Source organism: Panthera uncia, chromosome D1 (genome assembly GCF_023721935.1).
Source record: "Panthera uncia isolate 11264 chromosome D1, Puncia_PCG_1.0, whole genome shotgun sequence".
In the NCBI taxonomy this organism is placed as follows: Eukaryota; Metazoa; Chordata; class Mammalia; order Carnivora; family Felidae; genus Panthera; species Panthera uncia.
Genome location: NC_064808.1, coordinates 44,517,852 through 44,532,129, shown reverse-complemented (window position 1 = coordinate 44,532,129; position 14,278 = coordinate 44,517,852). Strand labels below are relative to the sequence as shown.

Here is a 14,278-nt window from a genome sequence, read left to right as displayed (position 1 = left end):
GTTCAGTTGTTCTCATACCGTATGTTGACAAGACTATCCATTCTTCATTGAATCGCCTTTGCTCCTTTGTCAAAGATCAGTTGAATGTGTTTGTGTAGATCTATTTCTGTGTTCTCTATTCTGTTCCATTGATCTATGTGTCTGCTCTTTTGCCAATTCTACACTGCATTGATTACTATAGCTTTATTTTAAGTCTTAAAGTTTGGTAGTGTCAGTGTTCCACATTTGCCATTTTTCTTTAATAATGTGTCGGCTATTCTGGGTCTTTTGTCTTTCTGTGTAAACTTAAGAATCAGTTTGTTGATAATCACAAAATAGCTTGCTGTGATTTTGAGTGGGATTGCATTTAATCTATAGAGGAAGTTGGGAAGAATCAACACCTTAGCCATATCAAGTCTTGTAATTCATGAATACTTAGTATCTCTTCATTTATCTAAATCTTCTTTGGTTTCTTACATAAGAGTTTTATCATTTTCTGCATGTCAGTTCAATATGTGTTTGTCAGATTTATACCCAAGTGTTGTATTTTGTGGTGCTGCTGTAAATAATACTGTGTTTTTAATTTTAAATTCCAATCATTCATTGCTGGTTTATGGGAAGGCAGTTGACTTATATATTTACCTTGTATCTGCAACCTTGCTATAATTGCTTACTGGTTCTAGGGGCTTGGGGTTTTTGTTCTGTTTGTTTTGGTCAATTCTTTGTTTTCTGCATAGATAATCATGTCATCTGCAAACACAGTTTTTTTTCTTTGTTCTCAAGTTCTATACCTTTTATTTCCTTTACTTGTGTTATGGTACGGACTAGGATTTTTAGTATGGTTTTGAATAGCCATGGTGGAAGGAAACGTCTTTACCTTGTTCCCAGTCTTAGGGGGCAAGCATCCAATTTCCCACCATTAAGTATGATGGTAGCCATAGTTTTCTGATAGATGGTCTTTCGGGTTGATTTTTCACATAGACAAAACTGTTGGGACTTGCTGAGCAGACCGTTGTCAAATTACTTGTCTGTTGCTGCCAAGAACTTTTGTGGGAGACCTTGATCCTTTTAGAAATTAAGGGAACTTTAGTAGCTTTCAGAAGGACCAGAGATTGATCATCAGAGTCCTGATAAAGATCTAGAGCAGCCTAAATGTCTCACTGGTGCCCACTTGCACTGAAGGAGAGAGAACATCCTAGCTATTCTCTTGTCCCCCTCACGCCCCCCATCTTGGTATTTTTGTTTTGGTTTGGTTGTTGTTTTGTCTGTAGGGACAAAACAGGGGGGAGCATGGTCCAGAGAGTGCTAAGTAGATGAATTCATGACCCTTGACACTCTGGACCCCACCTACCTAATTTGTTCTTCTGCTCCTTCCCTTCTTTCCCCCTCTGTGCCCCTACATTCCCAGTGCTCAGATGTAATCATTACTCTCAACACCTACCCTTTTTTTTTTTTACACACCTTTATGTGTTTTACACGAGATGTGCCTTTTGGGGGTCGTCTATGCCAAATGAAAATATATATTTTTCAAAGTCCAGCTCAAATTCCCCCTCTCTAGGAATCCTTCCCAGTCTTCCACCCAAAGTTACCCTTGGTCTGCCTGAGCTCTCACAGCGCTGTATTCCCATGTCCCTCACCTCTGTGCGGCATCCTGCATGTTGTGGTTATGCATCTGCCCCTCCCACCACCCATGTGCAGACTGAGGCAGATCCACGTCAAATCGCCAAACCTATATTCCCAATGCTGGCTCAAGGTCTGCTTCAGGAGAGGTGCCTAGTAATGTTTGTTGGTTGAACGAATGAAATTACTGGCTTTGCCTAAATGGACCCTTTTGTACTTGTAGAAACCTCTGTCCTTTCTTTTCTCCATACTTGTTCTCCCCGTGGTGTTCTTTGAATCCCTTTGTGCGTTCTGAAGTATAAGAGATGCCTGCAGCTATTCTGCTTCTCATGGAAAAAAAGGAAAGGAAAATGACCATTCATTGTGTCGCCCTACACTATTCCTCTATCAACTTTATAATCCTGGTGTCCTGTGTATTAATTAGGGAGTTGGAGCTCCAAGCCCCAGAAAATGCCAACTCAACTAGTTTAAACAATAAAGGAGCTTATTATATTTCTTATAACAAGACACATAAAGCTAGAGTGGTTCCAGGGATGTAGGCTAAACAGCATCAACAAGAAACCCCTTTCTTTCTTTTTTTTCTCTGCCATTCTGAGTATATTAGTTTCTTCTTTGGACTTGGGCTAGCTCACCTCGTGACTACAAAATAGCTGCAGCAAATCCAGGCATAGCATCCTCATACAACAGTGATTAGAAGGAGAAAGATACCCTCTCTTCTTTGGACCTCTCTTTAAAATGGAGGAAAACTATTGTTAGAAGCTTCCAGAAATTTCCTCTCACAACTCATCGTAGCACATGACAGTGCTTGAGTCAGTCACTACCAAGAGAATTAAGATTATCATGATTAGCTTAAACCAATCAGGATCTCCCCTAGAACTTAGGAGGGAGAAGTGTACACACTGGAACAAAACGAAGGTTCTTTCAGCAGGGAAAAAGAGTAAAATAAATATTAGCAAGGAAACCAGCAGTGTTAGCTCCAGCGTTGTTTTATAGAGAGTTGTTTGATACTGAATTTCAGGGAAGCTAAATTTCAAGGTCGCCCAGCTGATAAAAATAGAAGTAGGATTCAAATCCTGCTCTTTCAAACTCCAAAGCCCATCCTTGCCCTTTTTCTGCTGCACAACTAGACCCAGAGAGAGCCTGCGTTTCCCGGAAAAGCCAAAGCCCCCTTTCTGATGGTGAGCGCTTCAGGAGTTGAAGCAATCACCCTGCTTTCCCAAGCTCGACCTTCAGCTGGGCATTTAATCTGTTTATTAAGTTATGACTAATGGCGCCGCGAGACACGGAGGGCTGCACACTCAGACCTAGTTTTAGATTGTTAGAGGAGGTTGAAGGGATAAACATCATATTCATATTCTGTGCCGAGAAAATTCAATTGCAGCTCTTTTCTCTTTCAGAGCGTGGGGATTGGCGAGGGGCTTCTGCTGGGTCCTGCTTTGGTTTAATAGAAATGAAGCCTCCAAAGCAGGCGGGCTGTTTTGGGAAAGTGGCCACTAATGCGGCCCCATGGGGCGGGGGCCAGGCCTGAACGGGGCAGTTTGCATATTCACTTTTACAAACAGTTGGCTCAGAGTCAGCAGTTAATGGGATGGGAATGATGTTCCTGTACCAAATCATTTCCTGAAAAAAAAAAACATTTCCAATTGCAAACATATCTCAGCCTTTCTTGTAGGGTTTGTTATGTCTCTGTTGAGTGAATTAAAGAGGCAGGGCAGAGGGGAGTGTTTCGGACTGGGGATTTTTCATCTGAAAACATTTTTATGATGTACACATAAAAAAAGATCCTGTTGAGACCCACCTTGAGGAGTCCTTGCCACAAATAGTACTTTTCTAGTTGCATTTTAGAGGTGTAAATATCCCTATATTCATAAATTGGCTCTCGCCATACAACAGTCTTGGAACAGATGTGGCTTTTCTCTCCTTACAAAATATAAGCACACACATATGCACACACATGTGCACACAGGATCAGGCCAAAATTTTATATATATATGTGTGTGTGTATACACACACACACACACACACACACACACACACACATACTTTTTTTCCCCCCTGAGAACAAGCTGGAATCTTTCTTTGCATCCTGTATACTACTTTGGCAAATTCTGGCTCAATTCATAACCTGTGCAGTTGAACGGTGGTCTTAACAGTTTTGGTTATTCGTTTACTCAACTAATAGTTCTTGAGTGCTTACTCTGCATGAGGTATTGTCTTAAGTAATAATAATAGTTATAGCATAATAGCATGCATTTATGCAGTTCTTACCAGCTACCAGGCACGCTTCTAAATCCTTAATGTAAACCCATTTAACCTTCTCAACAACCCTAGGAGGTAGGTAATATTATCACCCCCAATTTCCAGATGGGGAAACTGAGGTACAGGAGGTTAATGAACTTGCCCAAGGTCACATAGCTAGTAGAACATGGATTTCAGCCTAGGCACTCTGGCTCCTATTTGGGGATCTAATAGTGAACAAAAGGGAAAAAGTGCTAGTCTTTTCTCTAGGTGGGGGATAGACAACAGACATATGAATAATTATTATTTAAGATTGTGATGAGTCCTCTGAAGAAAATAAAACATGAGAGGGAGGCTAGGGGCTAATCAGAGGGCCTTGCAAGTGTTAGTAAGGAGTCGGAGCCTTATTCTGAGTATGATGAGAGGCCAAGGGAGGGCTTAAAGCAGAAGAATGTATCATGCTATTTACATCTTTATAGATCATTCTGACTATGCTCTGGGAAGTAGACAGGGATGCGGAAAATGCATCAGAAAGCAGTAGACCACTTAGAAGGTGGCTCTGGTTGTCCAGGTGCAAGCTGAGGGTGGCCTGAACCAGGATGGGGTGGTGTAGATGATGAGAAGTGGGTGGCATTGGATCCTCGTGTAGAGGCGGAGCCCCCAAAACTTGCCAATGCATTCGATGCAAAGCATGAGGAAGGAAGAGAAGGTAAGGGTGATTTTTTTGGATTTTGGCATAAACCGTTGAATAAGTGGCGGTGCCATTTACTGAAGAAGAGAACAGAGGAGTGACAGTCTTGTTTTAGGGTTGTTACAGTGGAGGCGAGAGTGTTGACAATCATTATGTTTGGGATATATACGCTTGAGACCTATTAATAGACAAAAGAGGAGACATCAAGGAAGTCTGGAATTCAGGGTCAGGCCCATTCTAGAGATTTAAATGTGGACATCATCAGCATTTGGACACATGGGGTCAACTAAGATAACACCATCCAACTGAATTTCCTGTAATGACGAAAAGCTACATCTGTGGTGTCCAGCCTGGCAGTGGCCACTAGCCTGCCACACGTGGGCCATTGAGTGCTTGCAGTGTGATAGGTACAACTAAGAAACTGAAGTTTTAACTCATGTAAATGTGAATATTTGCATGTGGCTGGTAGCTACCATTGACAGTGCAGACCTTAGGGAGAATGTAGGTAGAGAGGCCCGGGGCAGGAGCTGTTGTCTTCACCGGCCAGTATGCCCAGTCTCGCTCCCCCATTTAAGCATGACTCGACTTCCACTGACCAATGCTTGCACAGCAGTGCTTGTTCAGTAGTGGAAATCTTGCTTCTTTGTGAGAAACAGCCTGGAAAAGAAAACAAACTACTAGTCGTAGGAGGACTATTAGAAGAAACCTAGGACTCTAATGAAATTATAGAAGTCAATTGTTTTTCACTAGAAAGCAAATGCAATCCTATACTTATTAGAATCATTTTAGCCTTAAAGGTGTGGCTTCTGTTTTTCAGTTCTATTTTTGGGGGGGTAATTATAGAGAGTGGTGGGTGTCTGAATTTGCAAATTCAAGATGGTGACTGGCTGATATCCCGTATGAATGTCAAGAGCCCACAGCGACGGGACTAAATACCAGCTTCATAATGCAAGTTGTGTCTCTTTAGGGTAGAGTGTGTTTCACGCTCTTTGTTAGGCAATCTCGTTCCCCGTCCAACTGCAAACATCAGTGAGTTTGCTAATATGAAAGAACTCTTTGTAAGTGGCTGCCTTGTGCTTAAGAGTTCTTGCAAGTATATGCTGGCAGTCAGGGAGGCCAGAGTCAATAAAAAAAATAATAAAATGGAAAGATGGGACATTGCTTTTATTAAGGTTGATTGCAGCTGCCATATTAGCTCTTTGAGAGCCTTTTGGTGACCAACGCTTTCAGAGAAAATGGTCTTTCTGTGCTTAATTGGTAAAAAGGAATTATCCAAACTGGCACTAAACAGGGGTGAGGAGATTGAAGGCACTCATTTTAGGGGGAGGGTTATCCAAGGTCATTGCTCAGCAAGTGTCCATCACGCAGTAGTTTTGTGGTAGGAATTTGTTTTTCACTAAGGCTTCATTTGGGGGGTGGGTGCATGGAGGGGAGCAGGCTGGAAGTCTTTAGCGGTCATTGACCTCTTTTTGTTTTCCTTGAGGAAAGTGGAATTGTAGGTTTCTAGGACTTGAAAACTGTAAACGGACTCGCTGGCCATCCATCCAGTTGAGCTCTTGATGTTCAGTGGAGGGAATGGACCTAGGAGGAGAGGTGCCTGGCCCCACTGTCCCCTACTCATTAGAGCTCAAGAGACAAGATGAGAGCCCAAAGGAGGGTGGCCTGAGGCATTCTCAAGCAGTGGCTGGGGTGGGATGGGGTAAAAAGAGAAGGCAGGATAATCAGAAAAATAGTTAGGGAAGCCAAACAAATAGGGAGAGAAGTTGGCTGGAAATGGCTTACAACATAAATGTAGACTTGACCTGGTGACCTCATTTAGCCAAGCAGGTACCGGGCGGCCACTGTGCACCAGACAGCCAACCTTTAAAGGAGGGGTGGGCAGGAGATGACAGGCAGAGACCCAAGAAAGACCTCAGTGACCACCTCACTTCCGTGTACCCTGAGATCGTGTCTGGGAACAGGCAGAGGCCTCCCTCTTTCTCTGAGGAAAGCGAGTGAGGTGGTAGTTGGAAGAGGGGACATGCAGGAGACAACTCAGTCCTTCTAGCGAGGAGAGGCAGGGAATCTATTGCAGGCTGAGTAACAGCTGTAACCTAACCTCAGTAGTTTTATTAATGTCAATCTCAAACACTGTGTGCTACAGAGCCCCTCCCTGTCATCACTGAACTGCCGTGTGACTCTGCCTTTCTTCTCTTTGCAGTATCAGAGCTTCAGGAGGAGGGCATGAATGCCATCAACCTGCCCCTCAGCCCGATCCCCTTCGAGCTGGACCCGGAGGACACCATGCTGGGTAACTGGGTCTCTTGTTCTCTGGGTTAGCCTAACGCCTCTAAGTGGAGCCACCCACTGACTGCCTTTTCCTTTTAAAGAGGAGAATGAAGTGCGAACAATGGTGGACCCCAACTCCCGCAGTGACCCCAAACTGCAGGAACTGATGAAGGTAAGAAGAAATTAGGAGGGGCCTCAGCTGCCTCCCAGACTCAACAGGCACCTGTAGACCACCTGCTCTAGGCAGGCAGCACACATGCCCCAACAGAAGAAATAGAAAGTTACAGGCAGCTCATGGTCCCATAGGTAGACATCTCTGATTTAACAAAAATGGGACATGGCCGCCGCCCAACAAATGGTGTTGATCGTAAGTGCCAGAGAAGTTAGTGCAAAGGAGCTCACGTTTACCAGGATCTTAAAGTTCACGCAGTCTTTCCACTGCTTTTCTCAAAGACCCTCAACAACATCCTGTGAAATAGGACTTCTTATCATCCTCATTTACAGATAAGGAAGAGGAGTCTTAGAAAAGCCAGTAGTTTGTTTATGGTCAAAGCTGAGTAGAGGAGATGGAATTCAAACAGAAGTAAATAAGATCGAATGAGATATTGTACATTGTGCCTGGCACAGGGGCTGGCTTGTAACCACCCCCTGAAAAATGTTCATTTCATCCCCCTTTGCATTCCCCGTCCTGTGTTTTTCTTCTTTAGCTTCTCCAAGCTGAACTCAAAACAGGACAAAAAGGCACTGGATGCCAGAGTGGCTCATTCAAAATGTAAATGAGATCTATCATTTTCCTGCTCAGAACCTCTGTATAGATTCCTGTCAACTGAAGTCTGAAGCCCATGCTCCTGGGGATGGTGTTTGGGGTCTCATGCTGTAGCTGCCTCTTCAGCTTCAGATTGTCCCCTTAGAGTCACCATGTGATGACTGCTTACCGCTACTCAGACACTTCTCTGTCTTCACTAAATGGTGAGCTTCTCAGGGTTCAAGACCCCCCCCCTTCTATTCATCATTGTTCCCCCAGGATCCAGCACAGAAAGTGACTTGGATGAGATGTTCATAAACGCTGGGTGGGTGGATGGGGGAGAGACGGGAGGGTGTTGGATGGAGGGAGTGGAGGGGAGAGGAGGGAAGCTTCTATTCTAGGATAGTAGAACGATATTCTGTGAAGACCCCGGGCTCCACCCACGTATGCAAACCCAGCCCAGCTACTACCCCTGTTATAAAGGCAATCTATTGATGCAAACACAAAAGGTGATGTTCCCTGTGGTTCCATGTATTACCAGATTGTGGTGGTTGCCTGAGGCCTGTCCTCAGGGGAGGGGACTGAGCACAAAGCCCAAAGGAACCTTCTTTCAACGAGGGAGTTGCTTTTTATCTTGATTGTGGTGGTGGTTACACGACTGTGTACAATGACCAAAACTCAACAAACTGTATTTAACATTAGTTAATTTTACCGTACATAAATAATATCATCATAAACAAATGAGCTGAAAAAAACGTAAGATAAAAGGCAGTGGACTTGCACAAACTGCAGTTTCCTTACCTGAAAAATGAAGTGAATGAACCCTCCCTCGAAGGGGTGTGTGCAGATTAACTAAATGAGCTACCGCAGGCTGTGCCCCTGCTCAGTGCTTCATGCTGAGGGCACTCAGGCAAGGGCAGGAGAGCGACAGGAGAGGAGAGGAGACTGCATTGGCCCACCAAGAGGTAGCTTGGGGATAAGGAGGAGAGCAGTACCTTAGAGGGCCGATGGATAGGAGTTCAGTTCCTGTCTGTGTCCATGGTTAGCAACGTGACCTTGGCAGATACATTCATTTCTGTGTTTGCTTTCTCCTCCTGAACATAGGAGGAGGGGTGATAGATGGGGGTGATAGTAACCACCTGACCAGATGTCCTAATGGGGGAGAGCTTTATTTATTAATTAGACGTACCTTTATTGAACATTCGGCCCTTGACATATGTGATTCTTTTCTGCTACCTAAAGCAGGAGAGATTTTCCTCCTTCATCTTAGAGGTGGGGAATCAGAGGCTCAGAGCAGAAACTAGTTTGCCCTAGATTCATAGGTCACGGAGGCACACACAGAGAGGTCCGTGGATGACAGAGGTGCACAGACACAGGTGCATACATCACAGAGCTACACAAATCAGTTGGTGGGTAACTAACCCCAGTTTGTAGAACTCTAAAAGCCCATATCCTTGCCTGGTACGAGCCACACACCCAAACACTGTGTGAATGTAGCTTGCCATTGGGGTAAGGAATGGTAAGGGGCCAAAAGATATTAACAGGGACACAGGTGCCACCAGAACTAGAAGCACTTACCCCGGAAAATTAACAGGGCCACTAGGGCTCACCCAGCCTTGTGTCCACATACTGAGTCACAGGGATTGTTCTCCTGCTTTCAAAATCTGAAGTTCATTTAGATTTTAATCTTCCAAGATAAGAAATCTGGCCTATGAATCTTCTCTTATTCTCTCTCTCTCTCTCTCTCTCTCTCTCTCTGTAGGTACTAATCGACTGGATTAATGATGTGCTTGTTGGAGAAAGAATCATTGTGAAAGACCTGGCTGAAGATTTATATGACGGGCAAGTCCTACAGAAGCTCTTTGGTGAGAAGGGGGTTGAATGTTGCGGTGGAGGTCTTTGCTCTGCAGGTGGATGGCTCTCAGGCTCTCAGGCTCCTAGTTGGGAGTGGTTCTCAGTTTACAGCCGTTCACGTGCCGTTCACACTATCAAAGTGTGGTGTGTGGGCCCACAGACTGGTGGGGCCTTTAGATGGCCTCCTGGAATCCGTTTCACATAAATGAATTGCCGAGGGAGTTCATTGGCCAGATGGGGCTGCTCCCCCTAGCAGTTGAAGGGCAGCAGCCGGGTAGATGAAAAGATTCCACTGTGTACTAGAAAACCTGCCTTGCCCTCTCTAGAAAACCGTGCACTTGTGACCTCTGTAGGTGTATTTACACGTGTGTGGGGGGTAAGCATATATACGTATACCTCTGTCACCTATGGGTGGGTGTATGTGTGCATGTGCATGTGCGTGTATGCATACCTGTGTGAGCTGTGGACCTGTGTGTGTGTGTGTGTTCCCCTGTGTACGTCTAAGTCAGGTGCAAGAATGTGGGAGCCTGTGCCTCTGTGATGTTCAGCCTCTGCGTGCCTAGATGTGTTGTCTCTGGGAAGGTGTGTTCCTGTGAAAATAGGCCCCCGGGGAGGAAAAGGAGAATTCAGGGGTGATCTAGTATTGAAATGACAAATTCAACCTGAAAGAATTTGGACTTTGCCTCAGCTGCTCCCCATTGTCTCTAGTCCAAACCTCTGCCCCAAGTTCTAGACTTCCATCCCTAGCTGCCCACTCAGCCCCTCCACCTGTGTGCCCCTCACGCTGAGCTCATCCACTTTTCCAAAGAGGTTTCTTGCCCTCTGAGTTAACCGCCTTCCCCTCTTCCCCGCCACGCCCCGCGTATGTGGGGGGCCTCCAGGGCTCCTTTCTTCTTGCTCACATGGTCTCCTGCAGCCACTCTCCCTGCTGTTTTCACTGGTCTGAGCTGTTGAGACAGCCTCCGACCTCACCTGCATTCCGCCTCTCTCTGCCTCCAGCCCATTCCTGGGCCGCCAGCAGAGGAGGCCTTCTCAAAACGCAAGTCTAGTCTTGCTCTCCCCTGTTGGGGTGGGGGGGGGAGGGGTGACAGGCCCAGCAGCACTGCATTCACACAGACCCTCATGCGACCCCCCCTCTGTCTTTTCAGCCTCACTGTTCATCTTTCAGTCTCTAGAGTCCATAGAACGTGCCTGCCTCTCGCACCTCGGACAACAGGATCACATCTAGAAGTGATTGTCACATGCCCTTCTGTGTTCCCCCAGATACACACACACATACGTACATAAATGTACATAACACACATGCCTTTATCATACGACGTTCCAAGTTGTTTGTAGCTGTTTATGGAAATGTCTGTGGGCTTCCCAAGAGCAGGAACACCATATCTTCCTCATCGATCCAGTCCTCCAGTTCTAGCAGTTTGCCTCCTGCATGTTGCCTGGCACTTAATCAATGTCTATTGAGTGAATGAATGATATAAAATCTAGTCATTTCTAGGAAGCTACACTGATTTGGTACTCAAACGTCAATATTAGTGAGTATTAATATTTAAAGACTTGTAAATGCAACCGAACGCAGAGAGGAGAAGGCTTTGGCACATGTTCCCATGGAAAAGCCATGAGCCTCGCTGGTCATCTCTTTTAGCGACTACAGCTTTTAACTCCTCCAGCGGATTTCTGGTCAGGATCTGAAAGTGTCTCGAAACGCTCTATATGCTGGGCTTTCAAGGCAAGGGTGGAATTTAGCCACGGAGTGATGGAACAAGGTCATGAGGTCATCTTGCCTCTGCGCATGGGGAGAGAACTGCCCAACATCACACCCGTGCAGCCCCGAGTCACGACGGAGCAGAGTCAACGTTAGGTTTATTTCAGATCTCAAACTTCGCGTTGAAAAGGTGATGTTGCTTCTGTCCACCTAAGTTTAGACCGTTTGTAGGTAGATGGGGACACACATGAGAAGGTACAGGCAGGGTGCCCAGGTGGAGAGAACCAGTTTGCAGGTAAAAATATGCATCGTGAGTGCCTGGGAGGTGTCTGTCGGGAGGCTGACTAGGATAGGCTCCAACCTTGACTTCCCCTCTATCTTCCTCTTTCCCAGCAACGTTCCTCAAAAGAATATTTGGCACTGTATCTGCTTCCTCACCACTAATCACTACCTTCTGAGGTACAGCCTGGGTATCATCATTCCATCTGCTTTCTCTTCTGAGGTCTCCAGTATCGATTCTGACATCTCCTGGGCTGTGGCATCTGACGCTAACTACCAAATGTCTCGTCCCCCTTCTCCAGCCCAGTGGTCTCTGGGATCTCATGCCGCTTCCGACACACCCTCTCTTCCCCGTCTTCTTCATACCCTTGACTTCTCTCCGTAACGGCGGGGACTTCTCAGTCTTCCATCTGTGGCCCCTCCCTTCCCTTTTTCTCTCCTATCCTCTTCCTGGGTGATTGCATCTACTCCTGCATTTCAACCATTACCTCTCTGATAATCACTCCCTGAAGCTGTGAGGTGATGTGCTAACTGCCTTCCATGCATGCCCACCTGGGTGTCACCTAGGAACCATGCTGCCTCAAACTGATCTGATCTTCCTCCTCCCCACCAAAGCTATTCTGCTTGCCAGAATAGAGCCAAATGCTCAGATTAGAAATCTAGGAGTCATGCCCTTTTGCTCCTTGTCCTGTTAGTCACATATTGTGACAACTGTACTCCCTTATGTAATGTGTCGAACCACCCCATTTCTCAGCCAGGGGGTATGTGCAAAGCACTTAGAAAGTGCTGGCTCCCCACGTGCTGGGTTGGTGGCGCTTTCTCTGATTTTCCAGCCCCTCTGCTTCCACCTTAGCTTCTCCGGCTCCAAACACCCTATTCTCTGTGATATGCCGTTTCCTGCCTCGACACTATTTGTCTTGACACTTAATAGGCCATTTGTCAGTGGGTTTTTTGTTTTTTTACTTTTCTTTTGAATTAATTTTAGACTTAACAATATTGTCGCAGAGAGAGTACAGAGTTCCTGACCCCCTCGGGCCCAGCTCCCTCTAATGCTAACGTCTTACCTGACCATGATACAGGTACCAAACCCTAAGAAATCAACCTCAGTCCCAGAATTTATTTGGATTTTACCAGATTTTTAAATGAATGTCTTTATCAGTTCTAGAATCTGCTCTGGGATTGCACACTGTACTCGATTGTATCACGTCCCTTCCAAACTGTGACTGCCTTTTCTTTCATGACCTTGACACTTGTGAAAGAGGACTGATTAGTTATTGTGTAGAATAGCCCCTAACTTGGGTTTGTCTGATGTTTTCTGATTATTAGATTAAGGTCATAAATTTGGGGGAAGGATACCCCAGAAGTGACAGGTCCTTCTTGGTGTGTTGTACCCAGGGTCCACAATGTTAACATGTCTTATTACTGGTGAGTTCACCTGGATCACTTGGGGAAGGCAGTGTCTGTCAGATCCCTTCACTGTGAAGTAACTATTTTTCTCTTTAAGATTCATTTGTTTAGGGGGCAAGATAATTTAAGATTATGCAAATATCTTGTTTCTCCTTACATGTTTCCCACTGATTTTATTCAGTGGATCATATCTGCCTCAATTATTACTGCAGTGGTCTAGTGGAGATTTTCTATTTTCTTCATTCCTTCTACATTTATTAATTGGAATCCTTCTGTAAGGAAAAGTTGGTCCATTTACTTATTTATTCAGTATTTATATCAGTATGGGCACAAGGATACTTACTTCATACTCTAGGTTATAATCTATCGGGTTTTTTTGTTTGTTTGTTTTTTGGGTGTTTTTGCTCGTATACCTCCAGCTTTCATCATTTGACCATTGGGAGCTCTTTCAGATTGGCTTCTGGGCACTTTTGACCTGCTGCTCCATATTTTTTTGTTCTTAGCACTTACTTTCTGGCATCATAAGATGTTCCAGACTCCTCTTATGCTTTACTTACTCTGACCCTGGAATCAGTCATTTCTCCACGGAGCTTGGATTTTTTTTTTTATTAGAAAATGGTATTTTGCAATCAATATATGGGCACATTAGAGAGTGTTGTTAACCTGCTATCCGTAGCACACATAAACGTAGGCACAGTACAATGACCTGGTGGTACTACAATGAATCAGACACGATCATTTCTAAAAATCCAGTTGGGCTGGGCCCAGAGAGCAGGAACAGGCTGAGGTTGGGATTAGTAAACTAACTATGAAACACTGGTACTTAGAAGAAGATGGAAATGCCACAGGGACCTCAAGGAGTCCGGATGTGCCAGGTCACACCTCAGGAGCAGGAAATGCATCTGGAATCCAGGAAACGAGGTTGATGACCTCATGAGGCAAGGACTCAGAACCTGGAAGTGAACAAGATGTGGAGGCAAGAATCTCTCAGCAAAAGGCTCTGTGTGTTTTAGGGTCATGGTGAAAGCCTGAATGGGTGAGCATCCCCAAAATGACAGATAGACTCTGCTGAGCAGCATGGCTGGGTGTTCTCTGATCACAAACCCTGTGAAGGCAGTGTCATACCTGGGTCTCCTTTGTGCAGCCAGATACTGCTTGTTTGACAGCACTGGGGCTGCTCAACTTGCCTTTCTCAGGGACCCCATGCATATCTGGAAGGGTCTTCTGACATACCTTCCCCCAGTCCTTCTTTCTGAGCTGCCTAACCCAGCTGCCTCTGTTCCCAGGGTCTTCTCTCTTGCCCCGGCTGCAGTTCTGAATTCAGGTTTTCCCAAAAGCAGATGCCGGGACAAGGACTTGGGTGGAGGAAGTTCATATGAGAGGTGATCTTAGAAAGTAAATAGTTACGTGGGGAATGTAAGAGAGCAAGATAAAGGCCAGTGATGTTGAGTTTGCAACCAGGGTTCAGTCCTGCAGGGTTCCCTCTGAGAAA

The 14,278-nt window shown here is 45.4% G+C and overlaps 1 protein-coding gene across 1 annotated transcript in view; it reads left to right on the top strand.

The window, feature by feature from the left end:
• PARVA (parvin alpha) overlaps positions 1 to 14,278 on the top strand; it is a 171,660-nt gene that overhangs the window by 93,317 nt on the left and 64,065 nt on the right. The window contains exons 2-4 of the mRNA XM_049649836.1: positions 6,729 to 6,818; positions 6,898 to 6,968; positions 9,304 to 9,406. Of these exons, the coding sequence (XP_049505793.1) occupies positions 6,729 to 6,818; positions 6,898 to 6,968; positions 9,304 to 9,406 (264 nt within the window). The remainder of the gene's footprint in view (positions 1 to 6,728; positions 6,819 to 6,897; positions 6,969 to 9,303; positions 9,407 to 14,278) is intronic.